At 37.5% G+C, this 21,138-nt stretch overlaps 1 protein-coding gene across 4 annotated transcripts in view; it reads left to right on the top strand.

Annotated features, from left to right (window-relative positions):
• The window catches only part of wnt5b (wingless-type MMTV integration site family, member 5b), a 101,221-nt gene extending 84,494 nt beyond the window's left edge, over positions 1-16,727 (top strand). For 3 of the 4 annotated variants that reach the window (XM_067391584.1, XM_067391585.1, XM_067391586.1), the window contains 4 exons: positions 3,744-3,874; positions 4,362-4,609; positions 7,023-7,315; positions 14,947-16,727. In XM_067391584.1, the coding sequence (XP_067247685.1) occupies positions 3,783-3,874; positions 4,362-4,609; positions 7,023-7,315; positions 14,947-15,405 (1,092 nt within the window). In that variant the 5' untranslated portion in view covers positions 3,744-3,782 and the 3' untranslated portion in view covers positions 15,406-16,727. Of the gene's footprint in view, positions 1-3,415; positions 3,875-4,361; positions 4,610-7,022; positions 7,316-14,946 lie in introns of those variants that run through there. The other variant, XM_067391583.1, reaches the window with a different exon arrangement.
• The last annotated feature ends 4,411 nt before the right edge of the window (positions 16,728-21,138 follow it).

Genomic DNA, 21,138 nt, shown 5'->3' with positions numbered 1-21,138 from the left:
AAAGCCTGAAACCAAATAGCGGACTCACGGTTATGACTAATTACTCAGCGTCGGCAGCATTAAAGCAAAAATAACCACTTCATCCGATGTGTTTGAATAAAATAGCCTAAACAGCCTACTTACTAGAGCTCCTCTCAACTACCGTCTGTCTTCTCTCCCGCCGGCGCCGCCGGATTTCTACACGCACGAGTGTGACGTGCGCGGTGGACCAAACCACTGTGAGGCAAGGGAGGGGTGACTCAAAATGTTTCTAAACTTAAAACGCCTGTTTGCGTTTGTATTGCTTTGCTTCTTACACAATTATTTTAAGGATATATCATTTATTTACAATACTTAGAGTGGTTTTTAATTATATTTTTGGGGGGGACAGCACTCAGATAGGGGGGGTCATGTCCCCCCCGTCCCCCCCGCGATTTACGCCCCTGAGTGTGAGTAAATAATTATCATTCTTTAACAGATCTGCCAGCACTGGCAACTGCTCTGCTAATATAAGTCAGTACAAATCTGCAAAGGCCATATGAAGACAGACTCCAGATTCTGAAGAGCAGCAGAAGCTGGATGTTCAGATTCTATTCATGCATGCCAGTGATGTCATCATTTACCAACCATAGCTGGCAGCGGCACAGATGGCATAGAATAGACCGACAGAGAGAGAATGTGTCCATTTAAGGTCACATTGGAATGTGTGTTATTAGAACCAATTTCAGGCAGAATGAGTAATGAATAAGCAATGCATATGTGATATATGTAAGCTCACTTATCCATGAGACTCAGCTTCTTTTACAAGTTTTATTGCTTACAGTTAGAGGTGATCTGCTGGAGAGGATCTGTCAGGTCAAAATTACCTCAAAAGACCTCATAGGACTCTTTAAAAATAAAATAAATTACAGGCAGTCGTGTTTATACACATCAGCTTTGGCAACGCAAAAAAATTTTTGAATCTTTTCATAGCACCGACAAAGAGCTTAATGCATACTGATAAGCATGAGGCATCAGTGTATTACACTAGCATTGCGCTGGGTTGCGCTGCGATTGCATATACCTCGTGAGAAAATGTAATTGCTAGTTTTGCGGTCTCTATTCATTTCTTGCTAAAGTGCGCCACCATGTGATAAGATGCAGTAACACCGTCAGGACATTCAATTGTAAATGTGTGCAATTGAAATAGACTTTATGCATTTAAAGTTATAGAAGAAGGTTATAGAATTTAGAAAAATGTGTTCATGATTGTATTTTTTTTATTAATTAATAATAATAGTTGTTGTTTTGTTATCATTATCATGTACGTTTATACATTAAGTAGATGTCTTTATTAATAAAAGGCATTTATTCTACTTTATATTGTTAATTGCATTTAATTTTATTTTCTGATTATTTTCTGAATTAGCGTGGTAGCTTACATAATACATTTTATTTTAGTTTCATAAAAACAGTTTTTTAATAAAAAAAATTGTTATAATCAAAAAGTTTAGTTTGTTCTGTGTAATAAGATTCTATTCCATTTTATTCTGTTCTATTTTAGTTTAGATTCGAATTGTGTTGTAATAACTTAATCAGTACACCAGGTGGAGCACACACTACTGACTACTAATGTGAACTCAAATGAACCACTAGCCACATCATGCTTAACATAATAAATTCATAGATTTATGTGCATTATCAGATTATATATTTGTGACCTTGGACCTCAAAACCAGTCATAAGTCGCATGGGTATATTTGTAGCAATAGCCAACAATGACACTGAATGGATCGATTTTTCTTTTATGCCAAAAATCATTAGGATATTAAGTAAAGATCATGTTCCGTGAAGATATTTTGTAAATTTCCTACCGTAAATATGTAAAAAAAAATATTTTTCTGAGTGGATATGCATTGCTAAGGACTACATATGAACAACTTTAAAGGCGATTTTCTCAATATTTTGATTTTTTTTTTTTTTTTTTTTTTTTTTGCACCCTCAGATTCCAGATTTTCAAATACAAACCATACATTAGCTTTCAGATGATGTATAAATCCCATTTTTCTAAATTTTTATTTTTTTTTTATTTTTTTTTTTATTTTTTAAAGACCCTTATGAATGGTTTTGTGGTCCAGGGTCACACACACACACACACACACACACACACACACACACACATATATAAAATTTCCCTCTCAACCAGTGTCCAAGAAAATCGTAGAAGTCCGTTATTATACATGCTTATTTCGACATTGCATTTGCAAAAATGAAAGGAATCACAGGAGTACAGTAATTCTAAGCACCACACCGCGCATAGCGTAAAGTAAAATAAATAGAGTTTATTGCTCACTGTGCGTAAGGGTCCCAGGGTGAGGGAGGGGCATGGAGACGAGCCCAGGTCTGCGATGGGAGGCGTAAAGGTGATGGCTGGGCGTGTGGATTAGAGGAGATGAAAGGGTCCGGAGAGGCGCTTTATCATGCACAGACTGCTCGGAAATTGAGTGGCGTCTCTCACACCAATTCTGACATGTCTGTAGGACGGCACTCAAAAGAGAGGTGTGGGGGTGATGCTGGAATGACACAGTGCTCTCTATATAACTCCCAAACCTCTCCAAGAGTCTGGAGCTGTAAAACACTCATTGTATTTGCATTCCTTACACCGCACTTCTGAAGGATAGGGTGCAATGTGGCTGTTTATGTCTGCAATGTTGGTTATCAGCTGTAAATTCGTCTAAAACGGGGTGTGCTGATAAAATTTTCCCCACTTTATAGCACGGTTTAGTCTTGGTTGCTTACAAGTGTGAGTGGATATCTCATGCCCAAGTGCGTTTAAGGCAACTGCGTCTTTTATGTGCGATGTGATTTAGAGGGTAGCAGGAGTTGAACTGTCAAAGATCACATGCGTGGCTTTTATTCCCCATGTCAAACTAGGATTTTTTTGTTTCCCCCTTGTTCGGATTTATTGCGGTAAACTATAGAGCTAAAAAGAATGGAGTTTACACGCATTTGAACTTTGATGGAAGAATGATATTTTCCAAGCCGTTAACTCTTTTATTCAACTCTCTCGCTCTCTCTCTGTGTGTGTGTGAACTTTTGCCATTCTGACTTTTGTCCGAAACATATTTTCATATAAAAGGCTTGAGGTGCGCAAGTATCTCCTACTAATAAACGCATTGTGGCTTAATTTAGCATGAGTCCAAAACGCGCTCTTACGCACCGGAGAATCAAATCTCTTCTAGCGAATCGGATTCTCATCTGCTGCCCTCTTGTGTTGTTTGGCCTCCCCGAATTCCTCACCGCGCAGCGGCTCCCCTCGCGCTCCTCCTCCTCTCCATTGTAAACGAAGGGGGTGCGGAGAAGTGCGAGCAGAAGGAGGGAGGGTTAAGTTGTGCCATCGGAGCGCAGAGGTGTTAGTTCATATCGACAGAACCGGCAGAGGCAGAGGGGAGAGAGAGTTTGGACTATCACCACCACATAGTTGCACTTTAAGTCTTTTCTTAGTTCGTTTTAACTAACATCCATGTTGCTTATATCCATTACGCACCGACTGTTGCGTTTTATGAAGCGGAGTTTGAAAAGAACATTCTCAACAGATGTCAGACTCCGTTAGTGCCTCAGGTCATCTAGGTGTTTTACGCACAGCTGGTGTTTAAAACTGAGCTGGGGCGAGATTGAGGGGATTCAGAGGCACTGCACTTCAAGAGACTTTATTTTTTAGTCAAGTTACTAAAGGAAGCAGCTCCTCCAAGTGGATTACTATCATTTCCTAAATGTTTCCCCAGAGGAGGCTCTTCACATTTCCATTTCTTGGACGAGGAAGGATGGATGTGAGAATGAACCAAGGACACCTACTTCTGGCAGTGACCCTCATCGTCTGCAACTCACAGCTGCTGGTGGTCGCCAACTCGTGGTGGTAAGATCAGATTGTATTTGCAAACTATTCTAAGTTACATGTGTGTATATGAGTAAGGATATAATGTGTGAAGGATGCATAAGAAAACTATTCACTGAGAACAAATGTGGAGGCTTTGTCACAATATTTACCTTGGGTAACAAATGGTCAAACTGTTTGTAAATAAGGGCATTCAAGGCAACATGTCCTGAGGACAACAGGTTTTTCCAACCATTTTCAACTTGATAATACGTTCCCCTTACACCACTGAAGCTGTGTAATCCTTAACTCACTATCAAAAAAAAAAAAAAAATTAACTTGACATCAAATTGGTTCATGATTATTGAAATGAATCACAGGTTTAGAGTTTGAGTTGGTAAAAGTCTACTGGCATATGCGCAAGAACAAAACGTACTGCTATCTCGCCTTGCGTTCACATATCAGTCCAATATAGTATGTCCTGCACACTATAAATAGTCATTTTATGTCATGTATGCCACTTTCTCAGGTCATTAGCCATGAACCCCATCCAGAGACCGGAGATGTACATCATTGGAGCACAGCCTCTGTGCAGCCAGCTGACGGGCCTGTCCCAGGGTCAGAGGAAGCTCTGCCAGCTCTATCAGGACCATATGGTTTATATCGGAGAGGGGGCGAAGACGGGCATAAAGGAGTGTCAGTATCAGTTCAGGCAAAGGCGATGGAACTGTAGCACGGTGGACAACACATCAGTGTTCGGCCGCGTCATGCAGATAGGTGAGTCACTGTGATGATGCTTAAAATGTACATTGTGGTAACATGAGCCCACAATGAACTCTTGAGTTAGAAAGGTCACCAAGGAGTTAACATATTAAAGAAAGTTCAGACGTCTTGATTTCATGTGGCTGATGTAAATAGTCATATGACTGAAAAGATTATAAAAACATGCAATAATATATTATTTTCATGAATTATCACATTTTTTCTTTTGTCAAATCAACTTTAATAATTAATGTAGGTTAGATAACTTAAATTAAATCAATGTTAAATCATTCGCCTTCATTGTATGAACTCACGTTTTTAATTTCAATGAACTCAAACGTAACTTACTTTTTTAAGTTAAACCAACAATTCATTTTTACAGTGCATCTAGAGCTATTTGTTGATAGTGTTTTTTGAAGACTGTTCTGTCATATAAATCACAATCATAATGCACGTATTTATAAAATATATACCCATTTTCATTTTCAATCACTTGATTGATTTTTAAATGAAACATATTTAGCCTATATAGAAATATACATATTGGATTATCATAAACAAATAAACAATTTTGTCCAACTGATTGCAAATTGGTTTAAAAATGCATATGCAAAATATAAATATATATGTCACACTTTTTAATAACCATTTCTGATAAATGTATAGCTTAAATTATGGTGCTTCGCTTGAGATTTACGCGTTGGACTCTTGACATCAGTTTGCTGATTTTCATATAGGCGCTTGTTTTTTAAAATAATGGGTGCTCTATATTATTTTATGCATGCATGTTTGTATGCGTGGAGAACTTTTGTACAGCATATTTAAATGAAGAATATGCTCTAGATTGTGTCAATCTTTCATGTAGTATGTATGAAGCAGCGTGTACTTAAATGCATGCTCGTATGCGTGTTGTTCTCTCACAGAAGACAGCGCTTGTTGCCTCAATTGAGTGTTAGTTCCGCTCATCAGTGAAACAAGGTGTAAGACGCGACATGCCCCCCTCTCAAGCCCCCCAAATAGCACTTTACTTATTTGCAGTCAATCGCGAGGTTTATATTGAGGTGTTAGTCGGGCCATTGTCCAGCGACGCTTTTGAAATGCAATGACGCGATGACACAGAGTCGGGATATCCGGGACTCTATTTGAAGTCCGGGCACCAAAGGCCAATAAAAGTGGCCCTCCAAATTCAATAGGCGCATCGCTGGAATGCAGGTACACACCCGTTTACACGCGCCGCTTTGTGTGTTTGATGCTGTGAAACCGAATTATCATATTATTTGAAAATATTGCAGTACATTTCTCTGTCTTTGTGTAGTTTTTTTCCCCCCAAAAATCTATCTATCTATCTATCTATCTATCTATCTATCTATCTATCTATCTATCTATCTATCTATCTATCTATCTATCTATCTATCTATCTATCTATCTATCTATCTATCTATCTATCTATCTATCTATCTATCTATCTATCTTCAAAGTTTATCCCTAAATTTGCCATAAAATGTATTAATTTATGCCTATCAGAGCTGGAATGTTAAAAGCCCACTCAAAATCAGTTATTGTAAAATAACTTATTGTAAAAACCAATATAAAATAAGTTAAGTGTGGGGTAAATGTCTAAAATTATAAGCTATATGCTCCTGTGGTAAATATTATCTAAATGCTAAACGGAACGGTTACTTATGGTCCGTCTAGTCAAGGGCAAGCTCACTTTCATTAAGGCATTGAGGAAGGTCGGATCATTAAAAAGGAATTCTCAGGGCCTGCAGTTTTAAAAACGTTTTGTTTGACAAATTTCCTCACATAATTATGGTGTCGCTGAGCATTGATACAAAGTGCTTATCTCTAAATATGGTTGTACCAGCACTTTTTAACATGTTTAAACAGCTTTTAAACGTTAAACGCTATTAACTGTATTGCCTGTGCTGTTGAGGTATGTGAAATCTGCATTCCAGATGGCTTATTAGATGAGGAAAAAAATCAGGTAACACATGCACAACAGATGCGAAAAAGAGCACAAATTTTTATAAACCTAGCGCCTCTTTGGCAGGAAAGCTTTGCGGGTTATCATATGCCTCATATGAAGTGTACCAAAACTGGAAAATCTGTCAGTTCTCTTTTCGGTTGTGTTTTAATATATTTCCATTGAGATATAAATATAACAATGGAACAATGAATCAGTGCTGTCTATGTACATGCACAAGTTTCTGATAATCTTATCTCTCACTGCAGGGCTTACCAAAAAGATTGTTACCATCTGTGGAGTTCTGGAAATGAGTTGTTTTACTCTCTGCCTTACTTCCTTAGCGAATAATCAAGAAAAATAGTATACTGAAGAGTTGTGGCTGATTTAACAAAGCGATTTGCAGCCGCTGGAATGTCGTCCATGTCCTAATTATGTGTTTTTCTGTGTGTGTGTCTTCTGCAGGCAGCAGAGAAACAGCTTTTACTTACGCCATCAGTGCAGCAGGCGTTGTGAATGCGGTGAGTCGGGCGTGCCGTGAGGGTGAGCTCTCCACCTGCGGCTGCAGCCGGGCGGCTCGTCCCAAAGACCTCCCGAGAGACTGGCTATGGGGCGGCTGCGGGGACAACGTCAACTACGGCTACCGTTTCGCCCGGGAGTTTGTGGACGCCCGTGAGCGCGAGAAGAACTACCAACGTGGATCGGTTGAGCAAGCACGCACGCTTATGAATCTACAGAACAATGAGGCCGGGAGAATGGTGAGGAAATGAACACACACATGGATGATTGATTTATTGATAGATGGACATTTTGGATAGTAGATAAGTTTCCCATACTGTGGACGTTAAAGGGTTAGTTCACCCAAAAATGAAATTTTTGTCATTAATTACTCACCCTCATGTCGTTCCAAACCCTTAAGACCTTCGTTCATCTCCGGAACACAAATTAAGATATTTTTGATGAAATTCAAGAGCTTTCCAAATAGTCCATGTGACTACAGTGGTTCAACCTTAATGTTACGAATCGACCAGAATACTTTTTGTGCGCGAAAACAAAACCAAAATAACGACTTTATTTAACAATTTGTTCTCTTTCCTGTCAGTCTCCTACGCTGTTGACGTTGTAAAAACAGAATGCACTGTTTACGACGTGAACTGTAGTCACATGGACTATTTTAACGATGTCTTTACTACCTTTCTTTACTACCTTTCTTATATCTCACTATTCAGAGAAAAATTGTTGAATAAAGTCGCTATTTTTGTTTCGTTTTTGTCACTTCTTAACATTATGGTTGAACCCAAGGATTTTTTTTTTTTATTAAAAGAAATCAAATAATTACAAGATTTAAAGGGATTTAAGAGAATGACGGGGTTTGGAAGGACATGAGGGTGAGTAATTAATGACAGAATTTTGGTGAACTAACCCTTCAAATCCACCATGATCCACCTAATTTCGTTTTGTGCAAGAGTCTACAGTGCATTTGTTTGGTTTAGGTGTGTTTCTTTAATCCATAGCGAATGAATCTTGGCTGTTGCAACCTCTATTGTGATATTGAGAAATAAGAGGCCAGATGTACACTTGAACGGATAAACACGGCTTTAGATATGTTTGTGCGTGAATAAACCAAAGCTAGCCCTTATGTCTCCTGCAGATCACCACAAACACAATAACAAACACAGTTACTTCATCTTCCCTCTGTTGTTGAGTGAATGCGTTTACTTTGGGACCACAATTGTCTTTAGAAGTTACCTAAATCTGACAAAATCTTCCTTTGGAGATGTACTCAGATGCATCATTTTTAAGGGGTGGGGTTAGTGTGTGGTCTTTAGTAATTATATGCAATAACATAAAATTGACTAGCCAATGAGTTACCTGAACAACTTAATTTGTCTTAAGGAAGCCCTGTATAGTTAAGATGCGGTCACATTTACCATTGTCCTGCAAGTTTTTGCAGCCAAAATCCAGTCGGTTCGATAGGAATCCATGCAATTGGGAGTTTTGTAAGATTTCCCTATGCAGACTCAAGTTATTCACTCATTCAATTAACAGTAGACCTTTTTTGCCTGTGAAATTTCGCTAATGTGACCTCTCCTTTTGGATGGTTTGGATTCACCTGACCCTGATTGGACATGTTACTTTTACATTATATAAAATCAGCTAGGCTGAATGGAAACAAATGCAGGGGTCTGAATGCATGTTTTTATTTGCTGGACTGTCTTGAAATGGTTTGTAAAAACGTCCTTGTGGCAAGACATTAAAAAAGCATGAGAAACAATGGAAAGTCATTCATGTGAATGTGATGTTAATCGGATGAATTTAAAGACACAACTTTTTTCTGAGAGAGTTCCTGTAGTTAGAGCATGGCATTTACCTATGGAAGCTTGTTTCTGTCATGAAGTAAAAAATAAATAAGGTAATAGCAACTTTTTATCTCATAATTCTGACTTTTTTTCTCAGAATTACAAGATGGAAACACAATTGCGAGTTAAAAAGTCAGAATTGCATGATATAAAGTTGCAATTGTGAGAAAAAAGTCAGAATTGCGAGTTTATAACTTGCAATTGTGTGCTATAATGTCCAATTGTGAGGGAAAAAGAATTGCGAATTCTCACAATTCTTAGAAAAAAAGTCAGAATTGCGAGTTTATAACTTGCAATTGTGTGCTATAATGTCCAATTGTGAGGGAAAAAGAATTGCGAATTCTCACAATTCTTAGAAAAAAAGTCAGAATTGCGAGTTTATAACTTGCAATTGTGTGCTATAATGTCCAATTGTGAGGGAAAAAGAATTGCGAATTCTCACAATTCTTAGAAAAAAAGTCAGAATTGCGAGTTTTTATCTCGCAAATGCAGTTCTGACTTTATGAGATGCAATTATGAGTTTATAACACAATTCTGACTTTATAAGACACGATTGCACATTTTTATCATGCAATTCTGACTATAATTTGCAATTGTGACTTTATATCTCACAATTCTGAGAAAAAAAGTCAGAATTGCGAGTTTTTATCTCGCAATTGCGAGTTATCATGCAATTCTGACTTTATAAGACGCAATTACGAGTTTATAACACAATTCTGACTTTATAAGACACAATTGCACATTTTTATCACGCAATTGTGAGAAAAAAAGGCAGAATTGTGAGTTATAAAGTCAGAATTACTTGATTTAAAAACTCGCAATTGTGAGAAAAAAGTCAGAATTGCGACTTTATATCTGGAAATTTTGAATTATAACAAATTTTTTTTTTTTTTTTTATTAAGAGGTGGAAAAAAGCTTCCATATTTACCTGACTAGTTGATTGTTAGATGATTAAACAGTCGTTGAGACTTTAGCTTTATATAAAAATAACAGTGGTCTGTATGGCATCTATTTTAGATTACAGACTAGGGAGAGAGCTAATTTAATGAAAGTGACCAAATGGAACCTGTGCTAGGCTAGCGTCCTTAGAGTCTGCTGGGGGTCAGGAGGTCAAAGCACCACCAGGGATGATGGGACCACTAAAACGTCCCATGTTTCTCATTCGCTCTAGCATATAGCTCAGATTCCCATCCAATCTCCCTTTTAGTCATTTAATGGAGTAGTCAATGCCAGAATGAATAGTTTTTGTGTGTGTTTTTTTTTTTTTTATAAGGTGATGTGTGGCAAATATGTTTAGTCAGGAACGCTTTGACACTGCACATTTTCTCGTTGAATGGCTTCTTGCTGTTTTATAGAACAGCTATATGGTGGAATGATTATTGGAGTGTTTCCAACTATGTGAGTTCCAGCAAACTGTGGCCCCCCTGCAACGTTCAGGTGGGCATAAAACCTGAGCAGGCCGTCCTCTCAGAGAACGCACTGCAGAATGTCACCACATCCTGCCAAAACACACCATCAAACTGGAATGCTTTCCCCCATCCCCTTGCGAGTCCCACGCTTTGTCATACCACACCCCGATCCCATCCTCTTTCCACTTAGTTATTTGAGTGCTTTTAAAACGAAGCGGCCCCATAAAAAGTCCATTTGCCTGCCGATGTGGGTGCTTGCCGTGCGCAGAGCTCCACCACATATGTTTGTCTTAGGGAAGATGAGTGTATTTAAGGTGTTTACAGAAGAGAGGGCCTCTTTTCTGGAGTTATGGCACATCTGAGATCCCTGGCTCTTCTCCTGGAGGTTCCCTGAGGTGAAGAGGTCAAGGTCTGGACGGGTTCTGTACGCGCATGCCGTGGAGATTATATCTAGCCGAGCAGCTCGACCACCCTCAACGTCATCCTTTTTGTTCTTTCTTGAGTTACTGGCACTTGCTTTTTTGGTGGAGGTGGATTCGAAGGTGTGGTGTGACCCCCGAGACTCCCGGCGTTCTCTTTCTGCGGGGCCTGTTTGCCGGAGATTTGTCTTGCTTGGAAAGGCTTGGTCTTGGTGGGCTTTTGTGGAGGCGACAGAAGCGTATCGGATGCCCCTCGGCGTGGAGTCGGGGCGGGTGTAGTGAAAGATGGTGCGTGTGGTTCCGGTGCTGTGGGTCACAAAGGCTCGTGACCCAGACTGTACAGAGAGAGGAGGCCTCCACCCTCTATAAAGATCACCTGCTTCTGTGCGTCTTTCATTAGAAATCAACTGCAGCGGAGACAAACACACACACACCTTAATCTAAAGCACTTTATTACTCACTCACACACACGCGTAGGCGTAACGCATTTTAATGCATTGCCAATTCTTTCTCTCTCACTCGTTCAGTGCATTTATCTGCATTACTAATGTTTGAATGCTTTTGTATTCACAGACACGCATGTTTACTTAGCTATCCAAATGAGGACGTACCATATACTTCTCTCGTTTTTACCTGTCAAAAGTGACTGAATCATGTTTCTTATGATCTTGTTAAACTTTTGATACGAAGACATATTATTAAGTGCCTGAAAAGAGCTTTGTTGGCAAATAGAAATAGAATTTCTTTACAAAACTATGTAAAACAGATGAGTTGGACAGTATAGTGAAGGAAAAGCTGCTAATAAGAGCACAGCGTAAATGGGAACTCAAAAGCTGTAATGTAGGAAAATAAAATAAGATAAAAAGTAAAATAATCAACTAGCAACAGCAAACACATGTACTTTGAAAGACTATTAATTAAAAAAAACAAATGAATAAACATTAAATAGTTGAATTAAAATAGAAACGAAAATCAAAAAGTAAATAGAAAAAAAATAAAAATAGTTTTCACTAATAATTTAATAGTTTTGTTGATATATATATATATATATATATATATGTGTGTTATATTATACTTTACTATTCTAAAATGTAAAACAGTAATAATAAAGAATAAAATAGAACTTTAATTTAATTAAAATGTAATTTACATTTTACTTATAAAAGAAACAGATTTAATTGTAATTCATAAATGTTTATTTATATTCTTAAATGCTTAATGAATCATTTGTACTAAAGTACATTTTTAAATAAATAAATTACACACACACACACACATATATATATATATGTGTGTGTTTTAAAAAGTCTTATCACTACAGATACATTGTTGTGGCCTTGAAAACTGCTACATTTTTTTCTGCATAGCTCAGAGAGTTTTGTATTTGTTTACTTTAGATTCTTTTTCCCGTCCCGCGTCTCTTATCTCTACACCTCCAGGGATGGTTGTTTGCCATCTCCACGCTCCGCCCCGACCCCGCCCAGCAGCCGACCCTGACCCCGTCTGAGCGTGCTCCTTTGTGCACAGCACCGCATGCATGTCCTTTCCACGCACCGATGAGCCTGTGTATCCATCACACCTTGGTCACTTGGGCCAAAAAGAGAGACAGAGAGTGAAAAGGAGGGGCGCGAAAAAGGAGATAGATGAAAGTGAGGATGAATAAAAGAGAGAAATGGCAGCCTTTATGTGAACACAGTTTCAGTTGGGCGCACATGTTGCATAGAAATGCTCAAAAACCCTTTTGTGCGAGATCATTTAGATGAGGTAGCGGAACTGCTGCTTGACACGCAAGATAGTAAATAGGCGAGAATGGCTTGTGTGATGTTGGCCGCTGCTGTGTGGGAAAGTGTGTGTGTGCGTGTTGTTTCTGGATTGCAGACAGGTATGCAGGTTGGGCCGGTGATGACAGAGACTTGAAAGGTGTTGGAACTCCCCTTAATGTCTGTGTGCGAGCAGGTAAAAGGAAGGGGGCTTAAACAGCTGCCACCGGAGGGGGGTTGAAGAGTCGTGGCAGCACATCCTCAAAGACGACCGTTAAATGTTCTCACGTGAGGTGTTAAAGGGAGGAGCACTGCCGGCTCTTAAATGACAGAGAAACAGAGAGAGAAATGTCTTTAATGTTCCCTCGTTCAGGACACTAAACAGACACAAAAGACACAGCAAACAAGACACGTCACATACCCACGCTGGCCACCCAACCTTGATTGTGCCCAGACGTGAAAAAGAGCTTGCACTCATTAGCTTGTTTTTGTGTTTGTCGGCGAAACGCCACGCACCTGTGTGGAACGTATTTGGGACGGTTAATGAAAAGTAATAGTCTGTTAATGTTACATGTTAAATAATTAAAAAGGAAAGGGAAGAACAGACGTTAGTTTAGCAGGACAATATGTCGAGCGTTTCTTTATTGATTCAGCTGGGGGTTTCATTGAATTTAATCAGCAGGAAGTCTGCTGTCAGTGGACGCGGGGCTCTCTGTGTGTTCTAGAACAGAATGACTATTCATCCCATTGTTCTCTAAACGCTCTCACCACGGCTCTGTTTGTAAAGGGACCGTAAACTCAAAGGCCTATGGAGGCCCCACCAGCTTCAAACAGGCTGGTGCACTGAACTCATTTGGCCTCTAGAGGGAGCTGTTGTTCCATCAAGGTTTATTTTGCAGCTGTTATGTGTTCCATATGAAAATTAATTTATGAAATTAAAAAAAAAAGGTGTTTTTGCCAAGATTAATAGTAGAGCTGTGTGTTTGCTTGTTGATTTCTTCCAATCCCTTAAAAAGTAAAAGTAATAGCACAATTCTATCATTCATGTTAGTAGCACTTAGCCAGGTTCATTGGCCATTTTTATTAAATTTTCATTTATAATTTTAAATATTTATTTTAAAGCAATGTTTAAAATATTCTTTATTCCATTTTATTTTTCACACATCCACTAGTTTTAAATATGTAATATTATGTTTATGATTTTATTGTTTAATATTAGTGCTGACAAAAAAAAATTGCAATTAATCTCATCCTCATCCTATTTTTTTAAGAAATATTTGCATGCACATACTGTATATATTTATATAATATATATTATATATAAATATACATATTTTATATATAAATATAACAAATATTTCTTAAATATGTACATTCATGTGTATGTATTTATATATACATATTAATTATACACAGTACAGACACATGTTATGTAAACACAAACTTTATATACTGTATATATATTTGTATAACATATATTATACATAAATATACATATTTTATATATAAATTAATACATATTTCTTAAATATATACATGCATATGTACGTGTATATATACATAATAATTACAGACACATATTATGTAAACAAACATATACTGTATATATAACATATATATAAATATTTTATATATAAATATTACAAATATTTCTTCAAATATATACATGCATATCTATGTATTTATATATACATAATAATTATACACAGTACACACATATATATTATGTAAACAAACTTTAAATTTGGATGTGATTAATCTTTTGACAGCACTATTTAATATTTATTTTTATAATTTGTTTTTACAAAATAGCATTTATTATTATTATTATTATTTCACACATTATTTTCCCCCATATTTTCCTATACTTTTTTTATTTATTTATGTATTTACTTATTTTTTTGCAAAAATAAATAATACCTGGAAATTATACCATTTTTATATTTAGTTTTACAGTATATATTTTTAAAAACCTTCTACCTTTTAATTACTCTCAGGTTACAGCATATTTTTCTCAACAAATTATACAGGAAACTCCAAGAAAGACATAAATTCATAATTTGTGGTGGAAAATGAAGGCATACATGGCAAATTATTATTGATTATTCTGTAATTTTCAACCCATTCCTACTTATACTTCCAAGCTATCACAAATTGTTCTGGCAATTTCGACAAAATCTGTGTTAGATAATTTTAGCTGACCAGTTTGAAAAAAAGATGACAAAAAGTTATTCCTATTCCTTTAGTGCTTGTTTGTATAACTAACAACAGTAGATGTCACCAGTCTGGTGATATTTCATACAAAAATTACATGTGGTCCTGTTTTCGGTGCCAGAGATATGTTTGGTTTATCCATTTAGTGCTGTTTTTTTTCTCTCCAAGTAACATGAAGTATTCTCACAACACTAATTCTTTCTCCTTGTCTCTTTCTCCACTCACAGGCAGTGTACAATCTGGCCAACGTCGCCTGCAAGTGTCACGGCGTCTCCGGCTCATGCAGTCTGAAAACCTGTTGGCTCCAGCTGGCCGACTTCCGTCGTGTGGGTGAGTTCCTGAAGGAGAAGTACGACAGCGCCGCCGCCATGCGCATCAGCCGACGAGGCAAGCTGGAGCTGGTCAACAACCGCTTCAACCCCCCGACGAGCGAGGACCTGGTCTACATCGACCCCAGCCCGGACTACTGCCTGCGTAACGAGACCACCGGCTCTCTGGGCACCCAGGGCCGCCTGTGCAACAAGACCTCAGAGGGCATGGACGGCTGCGAGCTCATGTGCTGCGGTCGCGGTTACGACCAGTTCAAGACCTACAAACACGAGCGTTGCCACTGCAAATTCCACTGGTGCTGCTACGTCAAGTGCAAGCGCTGCACGTCGCTCGTAGACCAGTTTGTGTGCAAGTAGCAGCCTAGGGACGGGACAGACGCCCTGGAGAGGCACTGAGCAATTAGCGGGAGAAGAACGGGACCCTTAACGGACCCAGAGGGGGAACTTAGAGATAATTAAATGTAAAATGATATATTAAATAGCAACAAATTAAAGTATATAAGTAAGTGTACGTGTGCCGTTGATAGTAATTTAATGACCTTTTCTGACTCAAGAATCAAAAGTTGGACATCATTGATGAAAAGGAGGCACCGGTGTGATGTATTCCGGCTCAAGCTGTTGTTCTCTCTGTCTTCGAATTCAGAGAGGCAAGGACTTCTAAAAGGAAGAGCCTACAAACTCTTTAGAGACTGTAAAGAGGGATCAAGAAAAGGTAGAGATGCAGAAAGAGGACGGAGAACAACAGGGCACATCACCCAGAGCTTTGATTCGCCGATTATTCTTGAGCGCACCTCCACGAACGCACTCCACCTTGCCCATATTAGAGCTCTTAAGAACCTTGAGTCAGAGAAAGGTGGAATTATTGGACATTGTGTTCCATGATGTGACAAGAACAGAATGCTGCCTGTTACCCTTCACACAAGCATTCCCCTATAGAAACCTGGAGAGACGTGTGAAAGATGAAACCAGGAAGGAGTAGGACTGAACGCTTTTGCCTGGATCGGAGCATCAAGCAACACATGCACACACAAAACTCCCCTTTGTTCTTTCAAAATTGCTGTTGTATCCTTCATATAGGCTTTCAAAAGTCTGTTCGATGCATTTCAGGGTCTTCCGTACGCCATATCTGGGAGTTCCATCTAATCTAGAGCAGAGAATATTGTGTTTGTTCTGTCACTGTCTTTGTCATTTGAAACGGTTCAAAGCCTCACGGTAATGAATGTGTGTCTGGTAACTGAAAATAGGAAGAAAAAAAAAACTACATAAGGACTGCAAAAACTATTATTGTAACCAAATACTAGTGGTTCAGATTATATTTTATTAATTGCTTCTCATTTTATACATCATATGTATTGTTCTGATTATTATTTTTTGATAAAGAAGCTTTTTACTGGGGATTTATATGCTAGCAGAGAAGATATTACTGGCCACTGGATGGAACGGGCGATCATAGCCGAACTCTGCCACTGTCAGGCCGCGGAACAAGACAATAAGATCCTTTGTTCATTCCCGAGTGCTTTGGAGGAAAACTACATTTGTAAATAACAGTCAGTCATATATGCAAACAACACTTACAATCTCTTTGACATGTCACTCCACAGTTTTTTGCTGCCCTGTGATCATATTCTTGTTGTGTGTATTCCCCCTCATTCAAACCAGTGATATTAAAAATATGAATAGTGATTATTATTACCTATAAGCTGCTTTATTCCTGTTTTACTCCTTGTGTTTGTTCTGTTTGTTTATGAACAGGGTTATGCGCACAGCCTTGCAAAGTATACTCGTGCGCGTACACAAAGGCGCATGCGCAGTTTTGAGTTGCAACCCATGTAAATATATTTGTATTCTTCCATGCTACAGTTGCACAAATAAGAGTACTTTCTAACCTCTTCGCACAATCTGTTATCTTTATAGTCCTCCCGATTCCTGGGGGGACTCGATTTCCCAAGACACCGGTCTGTTATGTTTATGCAGGTTTTCTTAGATCAGTAGTTCCCAAACTTTTTAGCTTGGAATACCCCCTGAAGGCATTACCATCCTTCCGCGTACCCCCTCTCTTCCACTTCGACTGCAGTCACACCTTTACCATTAAGGGACAATATTTCTCCCCTAAATTGATTTTCCAGTGCATTTTTTTTTTTACCTTTATGAATAACTTTATAAAATAAATGTTTTAAATAAAAATGTTCAATAGAGAAATATGCAAGGATGGTAAAACTAAGTAAAACTTTTAAATATTAAACTAAAACCGCCAGTAGGTGGCAGCAAGTAACTGTTTTTATGAGTGAGTCATCGAGTCATTCATTCAGTAACGAAGCAAGTGGCTGTGAATGAATCATTGAATCGACTCACAATTCGTTCAAAGCCGCAGAATTGTTCGCGAAACACAGACATGTGCTGTAGTTCTGCTGTGGTTTTCGTTATTATTTCATTGCAAAATAGAGTAAATACTGACAGTATGTGTTTAAAATGTACGTTTTGTTTTTTGACCTGATGTATAATAATGTCACGTCTGCGTGTCTATATTTGTTCTTCATAACGTTAAGTGCTAAATCCACACTTTTACAAAGATGCACAGTCGAGAACGACAGTAATTTAGCGCGATTTAAGGCAGCAGATTCGGCACGCAATCATATGCATGCTGCTTGTGTGGATACAGTCATTTTTGACTGCAAATGATGAGGTAATTTGATTGAATGTACTGGATTTACGGCATTTTGGCAGTTAGAAATACATGCTTTATTTTAATATTATTTTAATGTAGAATTAGGCCTAAATAAACTACTCAGCATTTTGTTCGCTGACCCTCGCGTATGCGTAAAAAGTGAAATATACTTTGGGCTTAAAGCAAGGGTTCTCGCACCTCCCCGCCCTGCATACTCTTTTGAGTAGGTACTTATTTTGAATAAGTAATTAGCTACTTCACGGCCGCTAAAAAAAGTATGTTCTATATAGTATTTGAATGTGTGTAGTTATCATTATCATGGTGGCCTCGTGGGATAGTAAAGTGTCCATCATATGCACACTTCAGAATCTCGCCAGAAGAAGTAGGTCATCCGGGTACTTTTTGCCTACTCTTTTATAAGTACTCTGAATTCGGACATACTTCTCTTTTGTCACATACTGTTTTTCGCCTACTATATATTAGGGAAGTATGTGATTTCGGATACAGCCAATATGTCTCTCTTATCTGACACACCTGATTCAGATCATCAGCTCATTAGAAGAGAGCTCCATGAACCCGGGTGTGTTCCAATTGGCATGGTCCCTATGCAGTGTTCACTGCGCCCTATACTCCCTGAGCAAGGGCTATCTGTTAACTTGACAAAATGCGTTCATTCGCAATACCCTGCAACGACATCAACAAACACAGACAAAACACAACTGATGCCATAATATACTTCTGTAAGTAAATATAATATAAATTACCACACTTCCATTTCATGTACATGTATATAATACATTTGTATATAAAAAAAATATATATATATAAATTCCACTTAATCTAATCTGTCAAATTCAAAAGCCCTAAACTGAATGATAAATTTATGTTGCAGTCATGAATATGAAAATAAATGTAATTTTGCTAATGTCTTTTTTATCTTATTTAACCCGTAATCAGTTGACTTGATGGCAAAATACCCTTTTAAGTTCACTTCGTAGCACACTTACGGTCAGGGTTGGGGAGTAACGAAATACATGTAACTTAGTTGCGTAATTAAAATACAAAATTTTAGTAACTGTTACATTTTAAATGGGTGGTAATCAAATTACAGTTATATCTGAAAAGTATTTTAGATTACCAAAGTGATTACTTTGAATTTTAATACCATTTATTTCATTTAAACATTAATATAAACTGTGACAGGCAATTAAATGTAAACAGCAATTGGTGATTCTCTGACTATGACACTACAATAGGTTAGGCTAGTTCTGCTCATAAGTTTCATACCCCTTGCAGAATATATAGAACATTTTAATAATTTTAACAAAATAAGAGGGGTCATTAAAAATTGCATGTTATTTTTATTTAATACTGTCCTGAATAAGCTTATTTCACATAACAGATGTTTACACTCCACAAGACAAAATGACTGAATTTATAAAAATTGCCCCACTCAAAAATGGACACATCCTTGAATCTTAACGGTCTGTCATTACCTGAATGATCCATGACTGTTTTCATGTTTTGCCATAGTTGTTTGTGAGTCCCGTGTAATTGTAAAAAAAAAAAAAAAAAGTAACTAAAATAACTTGCAATTGTGAGTTTATCTTCCAATTCTGTCTTTATAAAACGCAATTGTGACTTTTTATCTCACAATTCAGGCTTTTTCCTTGCAATTTTGAGTTTGCATCTCACAATTCTGACTTTTTTCTCAGAATTGCGAGATTTAAACTCACAATTGCGTTTTATAAAGACAGAATTGGAAGATAAACTCACAATTGCAAGTTATAAAGTCAGAATTGCATGACAAAAACTTGAAATTGACTTTTTTTCTTACAATTGCAAGTTTATATCTCACAATTTTGGTATATTCTCGCAATTCTGACTTTTTTTCTGGAAAATTGAGACTTTATATCTCACAATTCTGACTTTATAACTCACAATTGCAACATTATATAACCAATTCTGAGAAAAAAGTCAGAATTGTCAGATAAAAACTCAATTACCTTGTTTTTGTGTTAGCTTATTAGTATTCCAAAATATTCTAAAGTATTTAGATTAAGTTACAAAATTCAGGTAATCTAACAAAATACGTTACAAATTACTTTTTAAAGCATGTATTTTGTAATCTGTGGTGAAATACATTTTAAAAGTAACCTACCCAGCCCTGCTTACGGTCAAATATAGAAACAATGCCTCAACTGAATGTGTCAGATGAAACACATACAAAATGTGTAGAGCAGGGATTAAGTATATATGCAGATGTCATAAAAATGATTCTCATTTTATCTATTCTACTGTTACAGACTACATCAACAAGCATTTTTGGTACTTTATCTATGTGTTGTAAGCTAAACTGTAATGTAACCTTTACACTCACTCCAATATTCTTCATAAGGCAGCAACCTCAAAATAATGGATGCCAAAGTTGCTCAACTAGTACTTTTTGGAGAGTCGCTGGGTGTGGCGGCACTTGCTTTTCGTTAAACCTAACCAAACACAAACACTTCAATTCAGATTCCAGTTCCTTGGCTCACACCCTCTTTTACACTAGTCCGGACTAGTTTCACTGCTGTCGATAAGTGTAGTTCACACTGCATGATTAGCAGATCAGTTCACTGGTTTTGTTATGCAATTAGTAGACACTGGCACAAACTACATGTGAACTGTATGCAGTTTGGGAGAGTTTCCAGTGACTCTGGCTCAATACCAGGGACAATAAGTATTGACATGTGGGGATCTGTCTGCATGCCCTCATCTAACATCTGTTTTGTGTTTTTTTCATTATTTGGATGGCTACCAGCTTCATTTAATGTTGGGCTGATGCTCAAAAGCTTATGCTCCACTTTCTTTTTGGTATCTCACTGGGTTTGTATGGTCAAAGAACAAACCATGACCTGTGCTGGTTTAGACTGGAATTTCTCCAGAAAGCTCATGTAGGTCAAAACACCACAGAAAACACATAACCACATCCTGAGACCACTATTGAAACTAGAGCTTAAAAGTTTGCATTAATATATATTTCTTACTATGTATATTAACAGTAGCATATGTATATTTCACACTTATTTAGTTGTCATAATAAATGGTAAGTGATGTTCTTTAGTCTTGTAACCAACATTCATAAAGCCCAGTTATAATTTCACAATATGGACCATAGTGCATTTGATTTTTAACCTTTGTCATTGATTATATCATTAGTACATCAAGTAGGCTACCTTCCAACGTTGCACAACTGAAGCTTTTAGCACTGATATCATATCTGAATAACTGATAGGGAGGGATGTCACTGCATATCCCAACTTTCTGTATTGCAAATATTTGAATCTTTGTAATCGATTGTAAAAAATAATGACAGCAGGCCCATGACAGCAGATTTGTTACCATTATAAACATTGAGGGATATGTCTGCCGCAATATTAACA

Source organism: Chanodichthys erythropterus, chromosome 8 (genome assembly GCF_024489055.1).
Source record: "Chanodichthys erythropterus isolate Z2021 chromosome 8, ASM2448905v1, whole genome shotgun sequence".
In the NCBI taxonomy this organism is placed as follows: Eukaryota; Metazoa; Chordata; class Actinopteri; order Cypriniformes; family Xenocyprididae; genus Chanodichthys; species Chanodichthys erythropterus.
The sequence above is the reverse complement of the archived record's forward strand: the minus strand, read 5'-3'. Positions and strand labels throughout refer to the sequence as shown.